We start from the raw sequence: 26,107 nt of genomic DNA, 5'->3' as shown, positions 1-26,107 counted from the left end.
GGTTACAGTGCCAGAAGGTGCTAGGTAGGCTGTTGGGAGAACATTGTCACCAACACTATTGCTTGGCTATGGATTTTTATGTGCTACAGTACAAAAAAACAAAAACAAAACAAACAAACAAAAAAACCAGACAGGATGTGTCTGCTTGTGCCACAATGGTGCAACTATCCTGGGAACAATAAACAAATCGGAAGTTTACATCTGGCACTGTCTGAGGAGGTCATAGGCCCCAGTCAGAAGGCAACTGCTTCTGTGTTGTTAAAGGGATTGTGATGCGCCATCAAACTGTCATCTAAACACTTGTGCTCATGGCAATAGATCACTGTTGCTGTCAGTGGAAATCTACCACGGTAGGGAACTTCCTCTTCAATGCATGGTGTGCCCCAGCACATAATCACTAGTAAAACTCCTAAGTGACTACTACTGTGGCATAATGTCCCATGCTTAGTCATAGATGGAACAGATGGAGCGCTGTATAGCTGTATATTGGTTTCCTCTGAATGAAAACATTTTCTTCAGGGGAGAGGCTCATGGGATTCTCGAGGTAAACAGACTTCTACACATCTGGGAAAACTGGAACTTGCAAGATTCATGTGGACCCCTCCTTATGGTACTAGAAGAAGGAAACAGCTGTTGAAGAGGAGAGTCTAGCCAGGTGGGCTGCCTAGTGGCCATTTTTGGACCTGTCCTGCTGCTTGTAATGTGTGCAGAGAGTTTCAGAGATGCAGCTCTTATAGCTGGCCACCTGTTTGGGGATGGGCTTTTCATGATGCAGCTGCTTTGGAGCCATCCCTGTTCCTGTAAGTAACCCCAATAAAAACTCATTTGTTCCCACAGCACTTTGGTGTAACCATTACTTTGGCCTGCCGTGGGTTCCCTTTCTGGGGTGAGTCGACACACATGTGTTGCGTCTCTTCAGGGAAAGCTTCTGATGCAACAGAAACCTAGATCTGGGTAAGGATTTCAGCTATGGAGGTAGATTAGACCTCTTGGTAGTGATTTCCACAGTTCACATCAAGCCAGAGCAAGTATTTGAACTAGTTTTATATGACAAAATCAAAAGATACTGTTTCTTGCTTCTAATAAGCCAAGCCGAGAGTAGAAGCTACAAATCATTTTGTTCAAACACTGAACTCTCCCTTTTCCCCAGCTTCTTGCCTGCTTGCAGCTGACTCCTCCTTCCTGCAGCTCCCAGGATCACAAGCTGATTAAAGAACACAAAGGTTTGATGGGAGCCTGGGCTCAGGCTCCCTACAACTTTCTCTCTCTCTCTCTCTCTCTCTCTCTCTCTCTCTCTCTCTCTCTCTCTCTCTCTCTCTCTCTCTCTCTCCCTCTCCCTCTCCCTCTCCCTCTCCCTCTCCCTCTCCCTCTCTCTCTCCTTCTCTCTCCCTCTCTCTCTCTCTCTCCCTCTCGCTGAGATGAGACCTACCTGACAACCTCTGCCACAGATCCACAGATGCATCTTTTTATTTATTGTTCTCCCAAGTGATTGCATCAAGCTGGAGAGCCTCCTTAGGAAAACCCCCACAGCATCCACACATGAGCAGTTTGCAATCTGCCTGAGGAGTTCCTGCTTTCTTGTCTGAAATTTGGTGGGTGGAAAGAAGTTTTTGTTTGATTTATTTACTTAAAATATTGAAAAGTTTCTTATCGATGCCTGAAATGGAGCACAGCTTTAAAACATGGGTTGAGGCAGATCTTTCTACCGGAGACATGTCTGGAGCAACACATGGAACATCTAGGAAAACTTGTCAGGAGAAATGACATCTGCTTTGCAACTCTCACGCTCTGAGAAAAATCATCAGACTCGTTGAAGAGGAAAATTAAAATATTAAGAAAAATGTCTTTCTTTCCCAGCAACTTAACAAATGATTCTAACCTGCAGAAAGTAAGTGATAATTCTACAGACTTTATGAATTCGCCAGCAACTCTGACTCTTTCTCTCTTTTGCCTGATCTGTATAATGACTTTCGCAGCTCTGGTGGGCAGCATTTTCTCACTGGTTTCTCTGCTGACCATGCAATACAGAACTGTTTTGTCCATGCTTGTGACATCTTGGTCTGTGGATGATCTCTTGAGCGTCTTGTCAGTGGCCATCTTCATGGTTTTGCAGTGGCCAAAAGGGGCACCGGGCTATTTCCAGTCTCTGTGCACCACCTCTGCCTTACTGTATATGTGTCAGGGCCTCTCCAGCAACTTGAAGGCGACTCTTATAGTCTTTTACAACTTTTACACGATGCGCAGGACGGTGGTGAGTCAGTCAAGCTCCTGGCTATCAGGACAGGTACTTGGTGTGGCTTTAACCGTGTGGGCAGTCAGCCTGCTGCTGGCTTCGCTCCCGCTGTGCGGCTGGGGTGTCTTTGTGCGCACTCCTTGGGGCTGCCTGACAGACTGCTCCAGCTCCTATGTGTTGCTTCTCTTCGCGGTGTACTCTTCGGCTTTCGGACTCCTGGCGGTTCTTTCTGTCCCTCTCACTCATCAGCTTCTGTGCTCAGAGGAGCCGCCGAGACTCCATGCCAACTACCAGGAGATTTCTCGTGGCGCCTCTACTCCTGGGACCCCTGCTGCTGGGGGAAGAGTGCTCTGTCAATCGCCAGAGGATTTTGAGATCTCTGCTCTGCGATGCACTGGGGGATGCTCCCCTAGCTCCAACACCGTGTTTAGCTCCAGTCAGCCTGCTGGAGCCGGCAAGCGAGAGAATCCCGGTACTCCCCATGGCACCAACAGCTTCCCAGTGAGCCTGGCACAGAAGCGCTTTTCTTTGATCCTAGCGCTGACGAAAGTCATCCTTTGGCTGCCCATGATGGTGAGTGTATTTATCATTTGAGGGTGTGTAAGCTGAGCCCAGACGCGGGTTTGGGGAATCACCCAAAGATGTGCGGATAAGTCGGCTTCCAGAGGTATTGGTTGTCTCTAAAGACGGGGCGGGGGGAGCAGTTCACCTGGGGACTAGTTAACTACCAAGCCGTGGTTGTTAAGTAATTTTGAATCTGAGAAGGGTGGAGAGACTTTAGGCACAAGAGACTTGATTTTCCTAGATACTGGTCAACGATGTTCTCTCTCTTAGGCAAAATCTGGGCATATTCAGAAAGGGAAGGAAGAAGTAAAAGGGTGTGTTTTTTTTTTTTTCAACCTTCTCTGACCCAGTTTTATTCCTAGTTTCCTCCTGCCTGGTACGGACGCCGCCCATCTCTAGCACCAAGAGACAGAGGAGTGTGATCCAATGTAGTGGCAAAGAAGAGAGGACAAAAATTAGCTTTTGTTCCTGGTGTCCTAGAGTGAGGGGTGGGTAGCGGGGTGAGTGTGGCTAGTGTTGTGATGAGATGGAGGATGGAGACCTAGAAACAAGAAGAGACAAGTCTGGAGTTTCTAGTACAGGTCCCACCATTTCTCCTTTTCTTCCTTTCCCTGTCTAGCATCTCTTTATTGATTGCCTGCCTCTTGATTAGGAATTTCAAATCGCAGCAGGTGCAGACAGAGCATTCAAAAAGGAAACTAAACTCTGTCTGCTCTAGTGCATCCAGGTGTACCCCATCCGTTCCCAGAATCCTGCCACCAAATCCCTGGAGTGTGGTCCAGAAACAGAGCTCCAATAGACCAAAAATGGGGCCTTCGATAGAGAACTTGAATGGAGTCAGGGCTGTAAAAAGACTTTGAAAGTGTCAAAGAGGATTCTGGTTTAAGACTGAAGTTCTTTGCCTTTCAGATCCACATGGTGGTAAAACACGTGGTGGGGTTTCAGAGCCTTCCGGTCGATATGCTCAGCTTTCTACTAACCCTGCTGGCCAGCATTGTAACACCAGTGTTTGTCTTGTCCAAACGTTGGGCCCACTTGCCTTGTGGTTGCATCATCAACTGCCAGCCAGACACCTACTCCATTGCCTACAATGGGAAAAACTGTAAGTCCTCCACAGTGGCTGCGGGAGCACCACACCTACATTAAAATACAGAAAAGTGGTCTGTTGAGAAAGTTATTGGAGGTAGAAGGGAAATATCCTAGGACACATGCTAATGGTAAATAACGAGAAGAAATAAAATTTTAGCTTAGTGATGGAGTAGGTTTACAACATCCCTGAGAAATGTTCATTCATTGGTGATGTTCTTAGGTAAGAAAAGGGTTCGTTCAACTCATCACTTTACTGTAAACATACACCCTTATATGTTACCTCCATCCTCGCTTTTAGCCCAGAGTGAAAAATCAGTCTCTCCTCCCAGGTCTACATATGAAGAACAGTGTTGCTGAGCAGACTGCCTTTGAAAAAATAAATAAATAAATAAACTCCAAAACCAGCCTAAAACTCCTGACCAATAACACATTCTTATCCAGTAGAACAGTGAGAAAAGTATTTTCATTATTTAATCCTAAGATTCTAGAAATTTTTGTGGTATGATTATTATACTTATTGCATTGTGTTGTTCCTTTAAAAAGTTGCTTATGTGGCTAGAAGAGGGAACCAGGAACCCCCACCCCATTTTAGCGTGGGAAATTTTGTTCATTGGCTGATTTTCAGGATGTAACGTGTTTCCAACAGCAGAGGAACATTCTAAACATTTATTGGAGGATGAATATATTTCGACTGAATAAAATCAGATGGTTCGTTAGTGTGCAATCAATGAACTCTTCTGCTCACTGTCCCTTTGAACAGAATAACCAAGTATATTTTCTTTAAAATAAATAAGTGAAATAAAAACAGTTCATTTCAAATGATTTTAGGGTTGTAAAAATGAAAGAATATTAAAGTATTTTTAACAAATAATTCGCTAACAAAGCAATTTTTATAAATATTAATTCTTGGTCATTTCATATATTGATTATATTTAAATTATAGAATATCTAGATATTTTCTAACTGACAAAAATGTTTCTGTTGTTTAAAATATCATTTTATTTGTGATAAATGGCAAATTCACCACTGCTTTTGATAACGTTTATTTTAAAATTATAAAAACGAAGTTAGCTTCGATTATGAAATTTTTCTCTTTTTCTTCTTTTCATGTATGTAGTGTACATGTGTGTATGTATGCATGCATGTTCACATATGTTTGTGGGTACATGTGCACATGTATGTGCTTATGAAAGCCCAGAGTTGATATCTGGAACAGTTCTTGATTATTCACTCAATTTTTTCTTTCTTTTTCTTTCTCTCTCTCTATCTCTCTCTATCTCTCTCTCTTTCTTCTTTTTTCATTTTTTAAAGGAAAGCTCTCTTCAGTCAACCCCACAACACAGCTAGTGCTAGTCAGATTGATCCCCTGCCTCTACACCCAGACAAAGCATCACAGACACCCAGCATTTGTGCTTCATATGGTTCCTGAGCTTCACTCCTGTTGTTCTGTGGCAAGTGATAGAACCAGCCCCTCAATCCCTGAAAGCTTTTAAAAATGTGGCATTAAAAAAATATTGCTAGGAAAATACCAATTTAAACACATAAGTCAAACAGTTCCACTCCCTTTTACAATCAAGACGATACCGAAGGGAATAAAGTAAGAATGTGTGCCTGTGGCAGGAAGTAGCACCATTGGGTCTCCATTGCTAGGAGTTCTGTGCCACTCAAGCTGGCTTATCTTCAAGCAGGCCAGATATTGGCCAGATATATGAATTCATTAGGAGTTTTATATTTCACTGTTTTTCCCTCAACAAAGTAAAAAAATCTTCTATTTACATTGTTTATTATCGAGGCAAGGTGAAGCAAGGAAAGTAAATACTTGTTGTATTAATCCATGCATACTAAAGGTCATCTTTCAATATCGAAGTTGTAAGCGTGTATCTCCATTTCATTAAATGATGACAAAAAGACAAGCAACCAGAAATCGATTTGCAGAAGCGAAAATTCTCTGCTGTTTTGGATAGGAGTTTCTATATTATCTCAAAATAAAAGCTTTTATGTAAATTTTAGCCCAGCAGTTTCACATAGAGTGTGGGATATCTGGCTTTCAGACTCATACGTTTTGATTAACATCATGTTAGCTTGTTTAATTAAGCAAACAGCTAAAAAAAAAAAAAATCAGGTGTTCTCTATCAAAAGTCATCTTTTCAAATTATTTCTTCCCAGAATCAGAGTTCCTGGTGACATATGTGAAAATTACTTCTTTTATAAAGTAATGTAATTATTATGAAATGATTGTTAGCAAGAGATGACTGATATATGCTTCATCCAGGGAACAAAAGAGGTCAGAAGACAAGTTTGTTCTTTTCGCCTATCTTTACATGGGTTTCAAGAACCATAGTGCCCTTATCCACTAAGTCATCTCACTGGTGGTCTTCTACTTGGAAACCTTTAAAAGCAGCTCAACTATTTTTTAAATTTATGAATATATAATATATAAATTTATGAATATATAATATATTATATATTCATATATATATATATATATATATATATATATATATATATATATATATATATATGGTCAGAAATTCTAAAACTTTCAAAGTAATAAAGTCTGAAGAAGGTCTGCTTGAGTCATATCCCATTCAGCTGGCATCACTGAGTCAGGAACATCCTGACCCACCCACTCCATCTCCATCATGGTTTCTCTATGTTGCCCGACCCACTCACACTCTCCTATGAAGGCAGTGGTCATTATGTTTCTTGCACTGTGCTGCATGGTTAGTAAGGGACAGAATGACCACTGAGCCAGGTTTGGTTCAAAGACATGATTTTTTAAATATGATACTTTCACTTCTTTAGGAATGTTGTACGATGTATTTTAGCATGTTTCCCCACTCATCTATCTAACTTCTCCAAGCTCCACCCCCACATCCATAACCTCCCTCAACTTCATGCCCTTCCTTTTTTAAATAGCCCATTAAATCTAAATTATGTTACCTATATACTACTGAGTATAGGGCCATCCACTGGAACATGGCTGACCTACCAGGGAACATATCCTTATAGAACTCTCTCTCTCTCTCTCTCTCTCTCTCTCTCTCTCTCTCTCTCTCTCTTCCTCCCCCTCTCTCTCCCTCTCACTAAAGCATGACTTTCAATCCACTTTAATAGTTAAAAAAAAAAAGGCAGTTTTAGTTAAGTGTCAAAATCTTAAGGTCGGGATATTTTATATCAAAAGTGTGTATCTGGCCTGATCTTCAAAAATATATAGCTGACAGTGGTACACCCCAGCAAGTAGCCAGAACTGAGGATCCTGAGAGAGAATCAAGAGCACTCCCATTACCCATGTTGCACAGGAATATCAGTTATTAATATTACCTAGCTGGCTCCTAATAGACATTCAATTTTTTCTATCTTTCATTCATAACTTTTAAAAGACAAAGTTTTTTTTTGTTTATGTAGCTTAAATGTGATCAATTTTGACTCTAATGCTAACATTCAGTTCAACATAAATTTGATTATTTACTGGCGCATGTGTGTATGTGTGTGTGTTACTTCTGTGTACATGCGAAGATGAGGGTGTAATGGTTTGTATATGATCATGCAGAAGTTGACTTCTGACGTCTTCTCTATTGCACCTTCATTTTACATTTATACTTAATATTTAAGCAACAAACACTTTACCCACAAAATCTTGTCTCCAGCCCTTTGACTGTTAACTATTCTACATGATTTTAATCAACCATCTTCATCAGTTACCTCAGACAGGTTTTACCTTTATTGTGAAGGAAAGTCATTAAAACAAACATTAATTAACTCCAAAACATTTTCATTGGTTTTAACTGATGTACAGACTCTGACCTAGAAATGTCATATTTATGCCTTTCTGCTTTTATTACCATATTTGTATCACAAGTCTGATCAACAATAAAGCAATTTGATATAGGGAACAATCATTTGAATTCTTGAATCGGATATTTTAAATTCAAATCATTTTGTAAGATGAGTAATCAAAGGTGGCTTGCCCTATTGATCTTATTAGCTTTCTCTGCAGAAGCAAACAAATAATACCTCTATTATGTAAATCTACCATGAAACAACATGGTTAATTTGCCATCTCATAACAACTATGGCAACTTTAATTTTTCTTAATTATGTATTGTTGTTGTTGTTGTTGTTGTTGTTGTTGTTATGTGTGATATGAAATATATATGTGATTGTCGACGTAAGAGTGTGGCAGTAAGACAATAACTTTGGGGAGCTGGTTTTCTTCTACTATGGAAACAAGGCTTTAACTCAGGTTATCAGACTTGAATGGCAAACACCTTTCCCTACTGACTCATCTCACTGGCCCCTGGTTTTCTTTTCACCTCAGATTGCCTTGTATGCTCCTGACCTACAGGCACATTCTCCAGTAGCACATTCAGTTGACCCCTTTAAAGATGTTGCACATTTTTTACTCTCTGTATCTCAGAGTTTCAATATGAAGCTGACACCATATAGCCAAGTATTGATAATAAAATTGATGTTTTAGACTATCCTTATTTTCTGCATGGTTCTAGCTTACAAATCTGCCACTTTATATCTCTTTTGAAGAAAGAAAACCCATGAATTATTGTGCCATTCTTGTAGTTCTTCAGCTCTCAGTCCTACAATAGGTGAACCGTTATAACTTAACTTTACTGGACTATAGTAAGTAGCACTATAAACACCACAGTATAGAGAACATAATCACCTGCTTCTACTTTTCAATTTTCTTTTGATACAATTTTTTTTTCTGACTTGTGTTCTGGCTCACACAAAAATGAATGATACTGACAAATTCTATTTTTCAGAGAGCGGACTCAGCCATAAATCTTTGGCACTGGGAACATTTCCATAATAGAATGAGTATGTGAATGCCACTAGAGTGTGTTACAAAGTGACTCAAATTTTATGTATTATTCCCATAAAAAGTTTATAGCCTTTCATAATTTTTCTACCAGAGATAGCTAAATGCCTAACTGTAAAACACTGAGCTATCAAAGTAGAAAGGCTTCTTGAAACAAACCATATTTTAAACTATGAAAAACGCAAAATATCAAATGCATTTTTATTACCACTTAGATATAAGTCTATTTGTGTTTGGCTGATGCTCACACTCAAAAATTGTGTCTTTTTTCTGCCACACCCCTTTCTAAGACTTTGAGCTGTACCCACCAATTATAGTGTTATATTTGCAAAATCTGCTCTTCTGACTATTTAAATAATAATTTTGTTCATTCTTACTAAATTTATCTTGTAATTATTCAGATTTATGAATACTCTAAAAATGTACCCATTCACAGAATTACACGGGCATTCGCTTTTTTTTTTTAAAAAAAATGCATTACAAGTTTCTTGCAAGAGCAATGTATATATTATCAGACAGGGGGACTCACACCCATAGCCCCATAAGTGAGACAGAAAGCTGGAGCAATCCAGGACAGATTGTACTACCTGGAAAATTCAACACAGCCTCATCTATACAGTGACACTCTGGAAAGGTGTCTTTTTGAAGTTAAAAAGCTACATGGCAGAACATGTTCTAACTTTTAATGTGTGCTTTTATAGACATAAATGTCAGAAGTATTATAGAAAAATCATAAAGTGATTATATATGTATAACAGCTCATAATATGAAGGCTATTTAATCAATTTCTAGGGCAATAGAAAATATAGTCCTTTCCAATGTAATTTATAAAAACCCATGAGCTAAAAAAGAAGAAAAGAAAACTGAATACATTTGATAAATTCCTAATAAGTTTTATTTATATGGAATTGCCTTAAGACTGAATCTCTTAAACCCTGTCTCGAAAAACAAAACAAAACAAAAAACAACAACAACAACAAAAGGCTGAATCTTTTAGATTGTCTTCTTTTCAAACTTTTATCGGGTAGGAGAAATTAGGCTCAAACTAATAAGATAACTAAATTGTGTAAGTCATGTGCCTTTGCATAAATTACAAGAAGTAATGAAGGTGTCTTTAATTCAAAGTAATCAGGTAAATGGGGTGCCTGTTCATGCTCACAATTGACATCCGATGCTGTTCATAGCTACCATTCTAACTGTAGAATTTTATTTTCATTCAGCAAAGAGGAAAGGCTTTGAATTCAATCTATCGTTCCAACAAAGTTATGGACTTTATAAAATAGCAAATGCGAATTTCTGTGATGATGATGATGAAAATTCCATATCCTATCACAACCCAAAGAAATATGAGTGTGAAGATACAAAGGAGCCTCGGGGAGACAACCGCGGTGTCTTCAATACCATCACAGTACAAATCAGCAGCACGCCACCGCTGGACAGCGCCACACTGCCGGGTGTCAACAAGTGCACAAATACTGACATCCTAGAGCCCCAAGAGGCCATGGCGGAGCAAAGGAGTGCTTTTTCTGTTAAAACAGAAAGCGATATTAACTATGGAGAAACCACCTTTTTTGAAGGTCCAGAGAGACGATTATCCCATGAGGAGAATCAGAAACCAGATCTTTCAGACTGGGAGTGGTGCAGGAGTAAGTCTGAACGAACGCCTCGCCAGGTAGGATTAAAGGCTCTTCTTCTTGAAAAATTAAAAGTAAAACTAAACATGAACAATGTGAAAATATGGTGAATTTATTGTTTCTTTTAATAAAGTCCAAGAGTGATTTTGTCTCAGTTGGTTTCCACAGTATCTCGCATTTATTAAAGATCTTTGAAATCATGTATTTATTTTAGTCTTACCTTTTCAGTCGAAATGTGTATGTTCTGGAGTCAGTAGACATAGATCGAATCTTTGAAAAGTATTAGGCATTTTACTTGAACTTCAAGTAATCTGATTAAATTCAGACCATACTCCAGAGCTCAAGCTCCTGCTTCAATTGATTAAGTAAGTTAACATGTGTACACGCAATTTATTTCAGGATGCATTTTAGTGAGCCATTCCAAGCTGTGCCAAATGTCCAATTTCTTTCTTTTAAAGATATGGTTTTATGATGATATAAAAACTAAAAGAAATTGCATGTGAATATTTCTCCACTCACCCCTGATTCCAAACTCCTAGGAATAATCTGAAATCTGTTAATTTTCAGTGTTGTGTTGATATAAACATGTCCTTTTAACCCTCATATTTGATCAAACAACCCTTGTTTGAGGGCTATAAAGTTACTAAGGAGAAGGAGACTTCTGTCTGGTGTGATAGAAACCCTATAACTTGTCTCAATCTCTGTGATTAATGTGAACTCCAGAAATGTTCTGCTAGAATTAATGGATTTATTGATTAACTATATCACCAGAAACCACCAGTACAAATGTGTATTTTTAAGTATGAGTAATATATTTTGATACTATCATTTTCATACCATTGTTTAAAAATTAGCAAAATATCAAAATGAGTATATAAGACATTAAAGAAAATACGAACATTCTTTTAAAAATTAGTAATCTCAGAAAAAGTTAAATATTTGTCATAAATTTATTAAAGCAAACAAAAATAGAGATCAAAGAACAAAGTGCTCCTTATAATTAGAACCTTAAGACTCAGCAGCTAACAGGGGACTTGCCAAACTTTTCATCATTAGTTTGTGTTTGAAGTATATGAACCCTTTTGATTTTCTTGAGCTTAAAAATCAGTAATTCTCTTAATGAAGTTTGTGTGTGTGTGTGTGTGTGTGTGTGTGTGTGCGTGTGTGAGCTAGCACACATGTGTGCGAGTATGTATGTGACAGTGTGTGTATGTGTGTATGCATATGTGTGTGTTTGTATGTAAGCTCATGCACACATGTGCGAGTATGTGAGAGTGTGTGTATGTGTGTGTACACGTGTGTGTGTGTTTGTGTGTGTGTGAGCTAGCACACATGTGTGCGAGTATGTATGTGACAGTGTGTGTATGTGTGTATGCATATGTGTGTGTTTGTATGTAAGCTCATGCACACATGTGCGAGTATGTGAGAGTGTGTGTATGTGTGTGTACACGTGTGTGTGTGTTTGTGTGTGTGTGAGCTAGCACACATGTGTGCGAGTATGTGTGTGACAGTGTGTGTATGTGTGTGTGCATGTGTGTGTCCAGAACATGCCCCTACCTCATGTGCTCTTCTGATACTCTATCACCAAGCATGACCCTTAAAGATTATGTCTTTGTGCTACTTAATTTTAATTGTCAAATTGACACAGTCCAGAGTCACCTAGAAAGAAAGAACCTGAACCAAAGATTGTCCTGGATTACCCTGACCTGTAACTGTGGCTATAGTATCATTTTCCTGATTGATAATCAATGTTTTAAGGTCCAGCCCACTGTGGGCAGCACCATCCATAGCTAGATGGTCCTAGCTTATATAAGAAAGCTAGTTAAACGTGAGCCAAAGCACAAGGATGTAAGCAGCATCTCTCCATTGTTTTTATGTTAATGTCTGCTTGAGTTTGACCCTGTGTTGTGATGGGTGTCACTTGGAAGTGTGAGCCAAGTAAACCATTTCTCTCCCAGTTTTCAGTCATGGTGGGTATCACATCAGAGAAGCATGCTAGCACAATCTGTCATGGATTTAACTCACTCTTTCTGTTGTCTTATTTTATCATAAATGTGTTTTTCCCATACAATATGGTATATATTTTTGTAAGTTTAAGCTTTCTTGAGACAATATGGCATGTAGTTTTTTGAGACTTTATATTTTTTCAGTGAACAGTAAATGATTTATCTGTTCTAAATTATGTGTTGTCAGAACTATCTCAAATATTGTAATTTATAGCCTCATTTAAACGTTTTTATTAGCTGGGCAGTAGTGGCGCACACCTTTAATCCCAGCACTTGGGAGGCAGAGGCAGGCAGATTTCTGAGTTCAAGGCCAGCCTGGTCTACAGAGTGAGTTCCAGGACAGCCAGGGCTACACAGAGAAACCCTGTCTCGGAAAAAAACAAACAAACAAACAAACAACAAAAAAAAAGTTTTTATTATAGGAAGTATATATGTGTCTAACTATACACTGTTAAAATAAAAAGTAGATTTATTTGCATATAAGCATATGTTCCTGCTCACAGCTCATTTTAAATAAAAAAGTAAAATGTCATATGAAAATAGAAAGCTTTGGTCAATCTAGGTAACCTTCAATTGTAGAGACTTGTCGATTGAATATGAACATTTTAACATTTATGATAAGCAAGTACTTTAGGAAATTCATTCAAAATGATAACAATGAAAAAGATGATGGAGATAAAGTAAGCAAGTTGTTCAAGGTTTAAAAACAGGTAAAACTCGCAAGAAACCAATTGATAGCAAGTGAAATATTGTTATAAACTTCAGAATAATAAGAAATACTCATGCTGTAGAGCCATGTGTTGGTATGAAATTATTATGACTTTCAAGATCAGCATTAAGTAGAATTATAAAATCTTTATTTTTTAAAACCTTATAGAGCATTTTAAATTTTAAAATTATAAATATCAACAAAACACAGGTGGATCTGGAAGGCTTATCAGAACTTTCTCTAGACCAGAACACAGGTTTTAAATTTTACATCTTTTTAATAATATCACATGGATGTAGATGGTGACTTTCTATTTTTAACCTTTCTTCCAAGTAGCTTCTTTGCTCTGAAAACAATGATAGCTTAATAGTTTACACAGTAATGTACTGAGCTTTACAAGACACTGCAGTTGCTATATGAGAACCTTGCCTATTAATATTTTAAAATGATTACTTTTATTTATGTATTTATATTTTTTAATTTTTGGTTTTTGTGCTTTTAAAAAAAATACATTTTGTCATTTTCTCACAAATTTCAAAATTGACATATGTTCCTAGAATATTTCCATAATATTGTTTCATTAAATAATTTTCATAGATCATACAGAAGATGATTTTAAGGTTTTTCTTAAGACCAGAGTGTTCATGGACAAATGAGATACTCCTAAGAGAGAAATTGGGATTGAGTAAGTTAAAATGGAGCCCAAGATATTGAAGTGTTAGGGGACTTTCAGGTGGTTCTTGTGCAAATTAAGTTTGCATGCAGTTCTGCCATACAAAACCAAACATCAAATACTCAAATACACAACAAATAAAAGAGGAGGAGGAGAGGAGGAGGAGAAAAGGAGGAGAGAGAGGAATTGTTTCTAGACTTGTCAATACTACTTAGCAACTACCTATAAAAAATAAAAAGTAAAATAAATAAACAAAAATAATATGTGAAAAACAAGAAAACTTAAGTAGCACTCCTTGGGCTCTAATTACTAAAGAATAGACCTAAGCTTATATTTAAGCTTCCATTTACTATATAATCTATTAAGTAAGGCTACAGGGAAATCTCCTGATGCACACATTTTTTTCTAATCCTAAAAATGTAAAACTGTTCATGTTTTAACATTTGTTGGGACATTGTCAGTTTAATAACTCTAGAGGCTGAAATTTATCAAAAAGTAATTATTGACATTTCTAGCTAAAATGACCATAGTAAAAAGAAACCCACTTACCACTTCTATTTGTAGCCTGTACCAAGTTGTTCTAGTACAGATGACTACCTGGAAGTTTAGATATTTTATTTGTAGCCTGTACCAAGTCGTTCTAATACAGATGACTACCTGGAAATTTAGATATTTTATTTATAGCTTGTACCAAGTCATTCTAGTACAGATGACTACCTGGAAGTTTATATATTTTATTTTTAACCACTTTTATTTATTTGAACTGGTTATTTCATCACTTAGAGATCAAAGACATGAAATTTTATTACACTAATAAAGACATGGTCTTTCAGATTTATTGTCATAAAAGTAATATGTAATTGTTGTAGAAGACTTAGAAAATAAATAATAAGAAAATAGACTTATTCTAACCATCCAGACTTGAGTACATTTGTATTTTGTCCTATAGATATTGGAATTTTTCACAGAACACAATTCTGCTTTTGACACACACCACATATGTTACTATGGAATCTACATTGTTCAATTTACCAGGATAATTTTTACCTCATTTAAAGTGATCACCTTTTGTGCCTTCATCTGGCATGCTGTAGAGTGATTATTTGGAACAGGAAAGTCATAAATAAATGCAAATTTGTGCTAACACAGTTTTATTCTGAACTCAGAAATTTCATAAAACACTTTTAAAATTTCTTTCCATGTTCTATTGGGTACAGTACACCAATTGCTGGTTTTCTACAAGTTCTGGGAGATTATCTTTATCAAATCTTATATAGAATCCAATTTGTTCATCACTTAAGCAAGAATTCTGTCAATATTAGAGAAATAAGGAGCCAATGGCTTCAGTAGACATTTGTATAGACAACAACCAGTCAAGGTTTAACTCCCACCTCTTTCTCTGTTAAGTGGCTGCCTCTTATTTGACCTCAAATGACCAGGAACTCCCTACATATTTTTAAAACTTTATTGTGAACTATTTTTGAACTTTAAAAACATCTATAAAAATAGAACAAAAGCTTCACTATATTCTTCAAACAGCTTCCACTATTGTTAACACGTTTTAAAAATAGCAATGCCCTTACCAAATGTTGGCAGCCAATCTTATATGAATTTTGCCCATGGTGCTTTGGGTGACTTTTCTGAGCCAGTGTCTTGATCTATGGTTACATACTGCATTGGTTGTCAACATCTCCTCTTGTCCCCTGAGTCTTTCATGATTTGACACATAAAAATATTGTCCAGCTCAATTTCCTTTTCATTTTATGATAAATTTTAATTTTTAATTGCTGTTTTCTAATTGATCGAATCAAGTTCACATATTTTGAGCAAAACTACTGCATATATGTCTCCCATCAGGCATTTCCTTACGCATTTATTGATTTACATTACATTTATATGTATGTGTTTCGATCTATAGGACGTAAAGCACACCATCACTATCTTATTTTTTAGTTATGTAGACTTGGCCATTAGGAACCATTTGATAGTGGTATCTACATCCACTCAACAAACCATGATAATCAGTTTAACCTTTCCTTACTTTCAGGCAGCATAAAATAAACCTCATTTTTACTGTTTCTTGACCATACTCTTGAACTAACCCTTTTCCAAGGAACTTAAGTGTTTTTTGTTAAAATGAAGTATTTAGAAACACAAAGTTGGAAGATAAATGTTAATTGTTACTAATGTTTTTTGTTGTTGTTGTTGTTTTGCTTCAAAACACAGTTATTGAATACAAATTGGAAATTCCTTTATATATGCTATGTACACACCTGAATCCCTAATAATCTCACTATAAGAACAATTTAAAGCTAAGTGGTCGGTTCAACTGGCATTTGCAATTATCTCCCATGTAACTCTTCAAGTCTTTCCCTTTCCTTGTTTATGACATCTTTTTTGATACTGAGAAAACTACCTTTTATTCACAAATATACTTAATTCTTGCCTAATACTGCCATCTAAAGGATTTCATAATCAGTAACCCACACAACCCTGTGTAAAGTCAACAGCAACAACAATAATTAGCAGCAGCATAATTTGCAGTTCTTTTTATTATTAGGTTATACTTAATGGCAAGATGCAACTTTATCATTTTACTTAGGTTTGTTATTTTTCTTCTCTAATACCTCTGTTTGCTTTATCATATTTTGTTTTTATTTTTGATTGTCAATGTATGTGTGTGCAAAATATTACTACTTTTTCAAAAAGTCAAAGGTCTATCAAGCAAGAAAACTTATTCCTTCTTTCCTGGCCCCATTTTCCCATTCTTTCTACCATTTTGGTCCACCTCTCTTGTAACCCACCATGTAATTTCAACCATCCCATATTTCTCTCTGTAGGATGATGTATATTTTTCTATCATCATGTCATTTCTTACATAAATATATGTTCTTGTGATTGCTTCCAAATGTAATTATATAAATTACATTTTATTACAATAAAATATTATTGTCCTGGCTAGTCTTGGGCCAACTTGACACCAGCTAGTGTTAGTTGATAAAAGGAAAACACACTCAAGATAATATCTTTATAAGATTGGCTGTGTCCAAATCTGTGGTGTATTGTCTTGATTACTGATTGGTTTGGGAGGGCCTCTCTCTCAGGTCATGGTGCCTTTCCTAAACAGGTAATTCTTGGTACTATAAGAAAGCAAGCAAGGTAAAGAAACCATGAGGAGTGGCCAGTAAGAAACCCTGCTCCATGGTTTTGCATCAGCATTTGACTTCATGTTCCTGCCTCATTTGAGTTCCTGTCCTGACTTCCCTCACTGATGAACTATGAACTGGAAATTTAAATAAAACAAGCCATTTTGTCCTCAGGTTGCATTTGATTATGGTGTTTTATCAAAGCAATAGAAATGCTAAGTAAGACATAATATATCCAAGAATTAATTCCAAATCTATGCCATCTATGTCTGTACCCTACAGTGGGGTTGCAGCACGCACAGCCATGTCTGAGTTTTAGTGCGAGTGCTATGAATTCAAGCTAAGGTCCTTATACTTACAGGAAAAGCTCTCCTACCTGCTGAGCCGTCATTCCATTCTTTATCTGTTTATAATGTTAATCTTTTCACTGATTGCTCCTGGATGTTGGGTTGGGGGTAGAAAAGCAGTTTAAATGACAGTTATCCACATTTTCTTTTAGTACAGGTATCCCATGGCCTTTGTCACATGAATCCCCATTCCATTTGAGTTGATATTTTTACTTGGTGAAAGATAGGTATATAATTTTCTCTTTTTTCCAAATTATTGGTTCTCATTTAAAAGCATAATTTATTTATGAATCTAACATTATCCATAGTGAATTAAAATATCATCATGAGCAGTATTTTCACTACTAGATAGGTAGATTGATCTATCTCTGGATCTGTGGTTTGTCTCCCTGTTCATCTACTCTGGCATTTTACTGTTTTAATTAAAGTTACCGCTGAGCTCTGACATCTGCTAAGGCTGGTCCCTTAAAAGATTTTATTTTCTTTTTTCAGTATTTTTCTCTCTATCCATGAATGTTTATTTTTCTTCATATTAAATTTAATTTAAACTTGTCTAGCTTCATTAAAAAGCTTCACCAAGACTGTGCTCAAACGTAAATATTCCAAAGAGAACAGACATCTTTTCATTCCAAGTTGTCCTACTGAAAGCAGAGAATATTCTTCTGTTCTCTTCTACTTGGCATTTTACATGAAAGATTTTAAAGTTTTGTTTCTATAAGCTGTACATGGTTTTGTTAAGTTTATTTAAGGGTATTAATTGTCTTTGTTTCCCTTTTAAGTGAAACTTTAAAAAATTCCCCCCACCTAATCATAGAAAGACTGGTTTAAATGACCAGAGTTTTTGCAGTGTCTGTACTCTATAACTCTTTGTGTGCTTTTAAACAACTTGTATCTATAACATATTTCTAAAGAACACAAGTGATTCAGAAAAAATATAGCAAGCAAACCATCGAAGGTTGACCAAAAGATTTTAAATGGCACTTAATGTAGGAGGTAAAGAAAATGGTCACATGTGTAAAAGTCGAGATAGTCATAGTTTAAAAAATAATAAAAAGCTGCTGCAGAGAAACAAAGTGACCAAAATTAAACAGTGTGATGAGAATGTGGAAAAGTAAAGGTTCATATAAACTACTCATGGTGGCGGATAGATGGCCCAGCAGTTAAGAGCACTTGCTACTCTCTCAGAGGACCAGAGTTCACCTCTCAGCATCCACATCACACAGCTTACAACTGACTATAATTCCAGCTTTAGGGAATCTGACACTCTCTTCTGGTCTCCAAGAGCACCTGCACTCACATATGCACATACTCCCCTCACATACACACACACAAATACACACACACACAAACAGCTTAAAGTAACAAAACTGAATATTAAAATAAATGAACTCCTGCTGAGAAAACTTCCTGAACCCCTCTGAAAAGGAGGTTAGTAATATGTCCAAAAATAAGATAAACTCAGGTCTCATACTTCAACAACTGCTCTTCCTTATATAGCTTAGAATTGTACTGTCTCCTGCAGTGACTAACTGCATGTGATTTTTAAAATACAAAATGATTTATTTTCAAACTTTTATCTCCATTTCCTCAGTTACAGTAGCTACAGCTCAATTCTCAATATCCAAATATGGCTGATGGTTACAATGATGAACAACTCAAATGCAAGGTATTTCTATTTGATGTGTTTCTGTTAGACAGTGTTATCCTAGAACAAGTGTTGTGTTTCTAGTAGCTTTGTTTTGATAGTGCTAACACTTGAAACACACATAAGAATGTGCATACTGAAGTTCTGAGTGCAAGAATTGCATATAGAAATATATTTTCCATGAGTCTAGGACAGCTTGAGCTTTAGACCTTCTGTTTGTTCCGGTCTTTTCAGGGATGCTCAGGAGCCCCAAAATATATTCAAATGGCATATGGTTTTGGAAAACTGATTGAAGATATATCTGTCTTCCTTTTCCTAAAGAATATATCTAATGGAAGCTTCGGGCTCTTCAAAATAAGCTTCAAGTCCTGATTAAAAATCAATAAAAAATAAAGTAAAGCTACACAAATAATACGAGTTTTACAAATATATTAAAACAGACCACACACAATGAACCCTCAATGTAATATTTGGTGAAGCTTGAAAGCAGACACAACAAATTAAATGGTTTGAGGATACATGGAAAAGTGATAAGAGCATGATGGAGAGACAGACATGATTATGAAAGACTCTGTGAAATGTTTGCTTGTAAGAATGGTCTATGACTAGAGAGCACACTTGCGATCCCCAGAGATGCTGACAACATATCCCCTCTCATCTGAAAGGATGACTATACTCTCATGGACTGCATATTTCTACCTACTGCTCACCTGCTTGTGTGCTAAGATTCATATTTTTTAATGTTTATTTTATTTTACTTATGTTTATGTGTTCATTCTTCTGTTTGTTTCTGCCCCCCTGTGTATGTGTGTGTGTGTGTGTGTGTGTGTGTGTGTACAAGGGCTAGTACCTATGAAGGCCAGAGAGTGTTGGATGCCTTGGAACTGAAGCTGCAGGCAGTTGTGAACTGACCAACTACGGTGCCGGGAACTGAAGTTGGATATTCCAGAAGAACTGCCAGAGATCTTAATTACCAAGTCAGGTCTAAAGGCCTGAATTTCAAAATGTAAATAAATAGATAACACTTGCCTGGCCAATTTTAAGGGGCATCTACAGCCTTGGCACTCTCATCATTTTATCTTTTGTATGTGGCCCAATGGTATCATTCTGCCTCTCCCCTCGCACTTGAATAGGTACCCAGCCACCCAGGGCATCCTTTCCTTTCTGTGCTAAACAGTGCTCCTCTCCTCAGCACTCTTTGATAGGTATGCTTGTTTACAGTTGTCCACAGCCTGAAACGGTCTAAAATCCAGACATAAGACATTTCTGATTGTCTTTTATCCTTGAAGTAACTCCATTTTAAAACCTATCTGAATGCATTTGCAAACTAAACTCATTTCTTTGGCAGATATCTCGCACTAATTCTTGATGCATCTATTGTTGGCTACAATTCTCAAGCCTTTGTGCTCCTGTCCTTAACAAGACAAAACTATCCATTTGGTCTCTTGTTAAGACCAGTAGTATATCTTCTGTTAAATGTCAGCTTGATTCTGTTAGCTAACTTCCACTACTTCTGCCTTTCCTATTGCTGTGGAGAATGCTTTCAGATACTGGTTTCAAAAACAGATTTCTATACCATCCATCCAAAACTTGTGTCACCCAGGGATCTAATAACATCTCTTTATATTTTATCTAAACCTACTTACTAAAAATTGAAGCAGGAAAAATATTGAGTTTTATAGAAGTAAGGAATAGAATATCAAAAAAAGAGAAAATAGAATTTCTACAAATCATAAGAAAATTAAAACAAACCAATCAAACAAAAATGGTTAAAACTACAGGATAAGAAGCGAGGCAGAGAGAAGAAAAAGAAGATCAAATAACAGATGAGGAGAATGGTTCTCCAGAATTGTTTAAACCATGCAGATCAAAATCTAGTCAGGCTTGACAGTGATTGCCTGTACCCACTGTTTTGACAACTTATCAAACAATATATTAAAACTAATATAAAAAATTAAAGTGTTTGAAAGTTTCCATCACAAAGTAATAACCAATGTTTAAGTTGATGAAGAATCTAAACACCTTTATGTCATCATGAAAATTGTATATGCATATTTAATTATCTTGCCATATGAACAACTAAAAGGTGGTGTGAAAGAAAGACAGGACCAATGAGAGAAGTCTGATACACACTTCCAAACAAGACTTATCATTCCTTTTACTTTATTTATAAATACATTAATGGGCCAGCAAGATGGTTCAATGAGTAAAGACACTCGCTGCTAAGCTGGAAAGCTAGAGTTCTATCTCTGGAACCTACATGGTGAAAACAGAGAACTGATGTTAACAAATTTTTCTGTGAACCTCAAATCTGTGTGGCATGAGCTCCTTCTGTCTCTCTTCGTTTCTCTGTCTCTCTGTCTCTGCCTCTCTCTGTCTCTCTCTGTCTCTGTCTCTTCCCTCTCTCTCTTTCTTCTCCCTCCCCAAGTAAAGGTAAGTATCAAACTACGATGTTGTTATTGTATTATTGTAATTCCCTCAGGTTTCCTTGTAATTAATATAGCTTTCCTTCTATTTTGATAATGATTCCACTATTAACATATGAATATAAATTTAATAGTGAACTTATTTGACGTCATTAATTTGCTTGTGTATTCAATGAGCACTTTTCACAGTAAAATTGTGTATATGAAGTTCTAAGCCTTTTGTCTTCCAGCTGCCCACCCTGTGGGAAGTTCACTTGCCTGCAAATAGCAGCATCTCAGTTAAAAGGATGAGGAAGAGAAGAAGTGTGTTCTAAGACACAGCTGCCATGAGCTCACATTAAGTCCTAGTCCTAAAGCCCTATATTTTTCTCTTTCAAATCCTGTTTAATTGTGGAGCTTGGAACCGTGGCAGGGATTGTGAATAGCACTTGTCTCCTTTGTAATGTTTACTTCTTCCCATGCAAAACATCTCTACCTTTGAGTACACAATCCCCTGCTTCCCTTAAGGCTGTCAGTATTTCAGTTTATCAGCAGCTTTTTACTTTTGAATGTGATCCTCTAAGTAATGCTGGGATCTCTCACACCAGGAGGCTCTCCTTTATAACTTCTTGTGCTAATTTGGACACACTTATTCTCATGAATATTTTCTTGATATTTAAATTTTTCACCAAAGAATGAAAACAAATCATAGGTGAAAATACCATCTTTTCCCATGCCATCCCTTGACTCAGTGAGCCTGGTGTCAACAGTGGACCTGTTCCCTTCTGTGACCTTCTGGAACAAACATAATGTTCCAAAGATCCTTTCTTATTGCTTGGGTAGCTTCCCAAGCTGTGCTTTCCCCCACTTAGTTTCCCTAAGAATTATCTTACTGTTTTCGGTGGTGATTAACTTAGGACCCCTGGAAGCCTGAACTGACCTGTCTAAAATTTTAAGACACATGTTCCCTCACTTTGTGACTGAATCACAATGATTATACTAGAATGTTATCTTCAATGCCAAGAAAGATGTTCCTTCTTTCTATTCTTTCTTTCTCCAAGTTCATTTTTTGAATGTTTAGAGGGATCTTTGTTCCTGTGGCCAACATTATAATCTAGATATTGTATAGCCTACTAACAAGTACTCATTTTCCTCCATAGACATCCAAACTTTTCAATGTGGTCAGATTCCTTCACCTCTACATTGGCCAGTTAATAAACCATTCCTCTTGTTTCTGCCACTGTCTGATAAATAAAACTATAAACAAGGTGGAAATATGCCAGATGATCTGCTTGTAACTGAGCATGCCTTCAAGCAGAATCATTTGAAAGTGCTAACTTGCCTCCAGGCAAACAGAATTTTCTGAATTCTGAACCAGGCCTCTGTTCAAAAGTTGCCTTCTCTATATTGTAAGCTTAACCTAGAGATCTATATTCCATTGAGTAGCACTGTGTGCTAGGACAGAAACTATCTAAACACCCAGAGAAGCAATGTCACCTACTAACAATTAGTATAGGTCATGACAAAACCCAAGATTTTTATATAAAATAAAAAGAAAGAATTTAAAAGAATATTGTTCTTGGGCATTTTAGCCGTTGAAAAAAAGATAATATTTGAAGCAGTTCTTTCCTTCTATAGAGCATGCAACTTTGTGGTAAAAATCAAAATGGAAAAAAAAAGGTTATCATGATCCTATGAAAAAGAATATCTATGGTATTTTAATGTGTCCAGTATACGTCTTATCAGTGTCCATTTATTTTGGAATAAACATTAAACAAAGTAGATTGACTTATCATTGCAACTTAGCTGCAGTACTGTGACAAAATTCCTAAAAGAAACTGACTTAAAGGAGAAAAGGTGGGTTTATTTTGAATCTTACTTTTGGAAGTTTCAGTCCATGGTCAGCTGGTGCCATTGCTGTGGGTATGAGGTATTGAGACAGCCATTGTGGTAGCAGGGATAATGAAACTAAGTTACTAACTTCACAAAGTCCAGAACAGAGTGGCTGAAGAAAGTCAAGGACCTACTTTCTCTAACCAACTCTATCTTCTAATTTCCACCAATTCCCAGTAGAATACCATTGTATTGTGAACCTGTTTAATAATAATAATAATAATAATAATAATAATAATAATAAAGCATTGATTATGTCAGAGCCCTCATGATATAATTTCCATTTAATGGTTGATTCACAAATAACTACAGCCAAGGACCAAAACTTTTAAGGGATTCTCTTTATCCAAACTATAGCAAATGCATCTTCAAATCAGTAGTTATTCTGTATTTTCATTTTAGTAGTGACAGTGGAATGGAATATTTCAGGTAGAGCAATAGTTCTCAGTCTGTGGATTCCAAACCCCTTGGGGGTTCAAATGACACTTTGATGGGGAAGACCATTAGAAAACACAGATATTTACAATGTAATTTATAACAGTAGCAAAATTATAGTTTTGAGGTAGCAAGGAAAATAATATTATGGTTGGAGGTCACCACAACATGAGGAACTGTATTCCAGAGTAATTCATAAGTATTTAAGTTGGATATTTCAGTTTTCTGGAACCAGGGTTTCTATATTCTATATCTAACAATATAATCACTAACCACATAAAGCTTCCCAAATTTAACATTGTTTAACAAAATTAAATAACACTCAAATCAGTCTTCTTGTATTGATGTCCACATTTAACATACTTGGTAGCCATGTGAATCTGGTGACTTCCTCTCTAGATGGTGAAGACATAGAACATTTTCATCACAACAAGTTCTGTTTGCTATTCAATGAATAGCTCCTCTGATTTTTAAATTCATTTAAATGGCCTAAGTCCATATTTCAGGCTCATTTGCAATAGCCAAAAGTTGGTGAAAGAAACCATGTAGAATTCAAATTCTAAGATGTACACATACATCTGAAGACCCAGACCTGGGAGACTTTTCTCTGTATGAAGTGTCAACAGGGCATTTACTCTTATACACACTGACCTCAGCGTTCTCTGAGTTACCCTTGTTCATCTCTGGTCTAAAATGTCAGAGATGATGGTAATGCCAAAAAATAAATGATTGGGACATATTTCTCTGATGATTTTAGAAAGCTTAGATACACATATCCAGCAGGAGTGATTGGTTTTGTTTGTCTGTGTGATCTTTTGTTGAGGGTAATAAAAAAATTAAAAAATTGCAGCTGGGTGCGCCGACTATCTATGTAGCCGTGGCTCTGCTTAGCTCAGGCCACCAAGTTCCACAGCCAGAGCTAAGCACACTACAGCTGGAAGCGGTCATAGGCCACATGCGCTACACTATACCCACGAGACCACGGCTCCACCCGGCCAGAAGCACCAACCCTGGCACTCATGAGACGCCGTCATGGTGGCTAGATCAGCCAAACCACCACGCTATCCACAATGCTTGGCTGAGCCCAGATAATACCTGCCATCCCACGGTACCCGGTAGAATGAAGACTCTTAATACTTAATGGCTATCCAGTTGGTACATATATTTGGTAACGCTCAGTTAACAAGATGCCCACACATTAATTGTTAACCCAATTAACTAACCTGAGACTGCTAAAGACATGCAACATCTTGTCTCCAGGCATCTTCTCTCCTGCTCCCCTCTCATTAGCTCCTCCCCAGTCACCATGCTTATAGCAAATACTGTAGCAGCATCAGGAAACCCTCCTGCTACAGTCCTTTAGTTGATTGTGGGTGAGTTTACTCCTTGTTTACATATTCTTCCCCTTTGTCTACATGTTTTTCTTAATTCTAGTACCTAGGAAACCACATTATAATCCTTTTAAAAGATTTATTTATTTATTTTATGTATGAGTACACTATAGCTGTCTTCATGCACACCAGAAGAGGGCATCAGATCCCATTATAGATGGTTGTGAGCCATCATGTGGTTGCTGGGAATTGAACTCAGGACCTCTGGAAGAGCAGTCAATGCTCTTAACCACTTAGCCATCTCCCCAGCCCCAATACTTTTTAATTATATTTTAAAATTATATTTTTAATTATATATATCAGGAACTACAATGTTTTCAGCATTGGTCTTACCTCTCAACACTGGGTTGCCACTCAGTATCCTGTGTTACTATATATGAATCTAAAAACTGGGTTTTTTTTTATTTCTCAAAAATGCTATCATTAAGCTTTGGAAAAAAGATCTCATTGAGACAGCACATTGCTTTATAGCAATACCTTACCAACCTTATTTCTTCCAACCCATGAAAATTGGATATATTTTCATATGTTTGAATATTCTTTTATTATTTGCATCAGTGTTTTGTAGAATTCAGCATAGTATTCAGTTCAACTTCCTTAAATTTATTCACATGTATTTTGATGCTCTGGTAAATAAGCTTTTTTTTTTTTTATTTCTTTTCAGATAGTTCATTGTTAATGTTCAGAAACATAGCTGGCTTTGTATATTGATTTTGCATCCTGCAACACAAAGGACTTCTTTACATCTAAGATCAGAAGCAACCTTATTTTCTCCTTCCATAGCTGAATGAATTTTATTTTTTTGTCTAATCATCCTGGCCAGAAATTTCTAGTTCTGTCTCATCAAAAGTAATGGGTATAGGCATCCTTCTTTCACTGATGTTCATACAGGAAACTCTTTGAAAAACTTCTGAATGCAATGTAAGCAATTACTCTTCAGGTAATTTGCCTTTCCTAGTTTGTTAAGAATTCTTATTATAAAAGGATGTTAAACCCTTGCCACTTTTTCTCTATCTATCAAAACGACTTCATGATGTTTACCCTTCATTTGGTTTCAGTGTAATGTATTATTCCACTTAATTTTCATGCTGAGCTGTGCT

The 26,107-nt window shown here is 36.7% G+C and overlaps 1 protein-coding gene across 2 annotated transcripts in view; it reads left to right on the top strand.

Annotated features, from left to right (window-relative positions):
* The first annotated feature begins 1,193 nt into the window (after positions 1–1,193).
* Positions 1,194–26,107, top strand: part of Gpr149 (G protein-coupled receptor 149) — a 59,456-nt gene continuing 34,542 nt past the window's right edge. For both annotated transcript variants that reach the window (XM_034501258.2, XM_034501259.2), the window contains exons 1-3: positions 1,194–2,806; positions 3,707–3,899; positions 9,944–10,395. In XM_034501258.2, the coding sequence (XP_034357149.1) occupies positions 1,841–2,806; positions 3,707–3,899; positions 9,944–10,395 (1,611 nt within the window). In that variant the 5' untranslated portion in view covers positions 1,194–1,840. The remainder of the gene's footprint in view (positions 2,807–3,706; positions 3,900–9,943; positions 10,396–26,107) is intronic.

This window comes from Arvicanthis niloticus, chromosome 4, assembly GCF_011762505.2.
Source record: "Arvicanthis niloticus isolate mArvNil1 chromosome 4, mArvNil1.pat.X, whole genome shotgun sequence".
In the NCBI taxonomy this organism is placed as follows: Eukaryota; Metazoa; Chordata; class Mammalia; order Rodentia; family Muridae; genus Arvicanthis; species Arvicanthis niloticus.
This window is presented reverse-complemented; position numbering and strand designations above follow the sequence as displayed.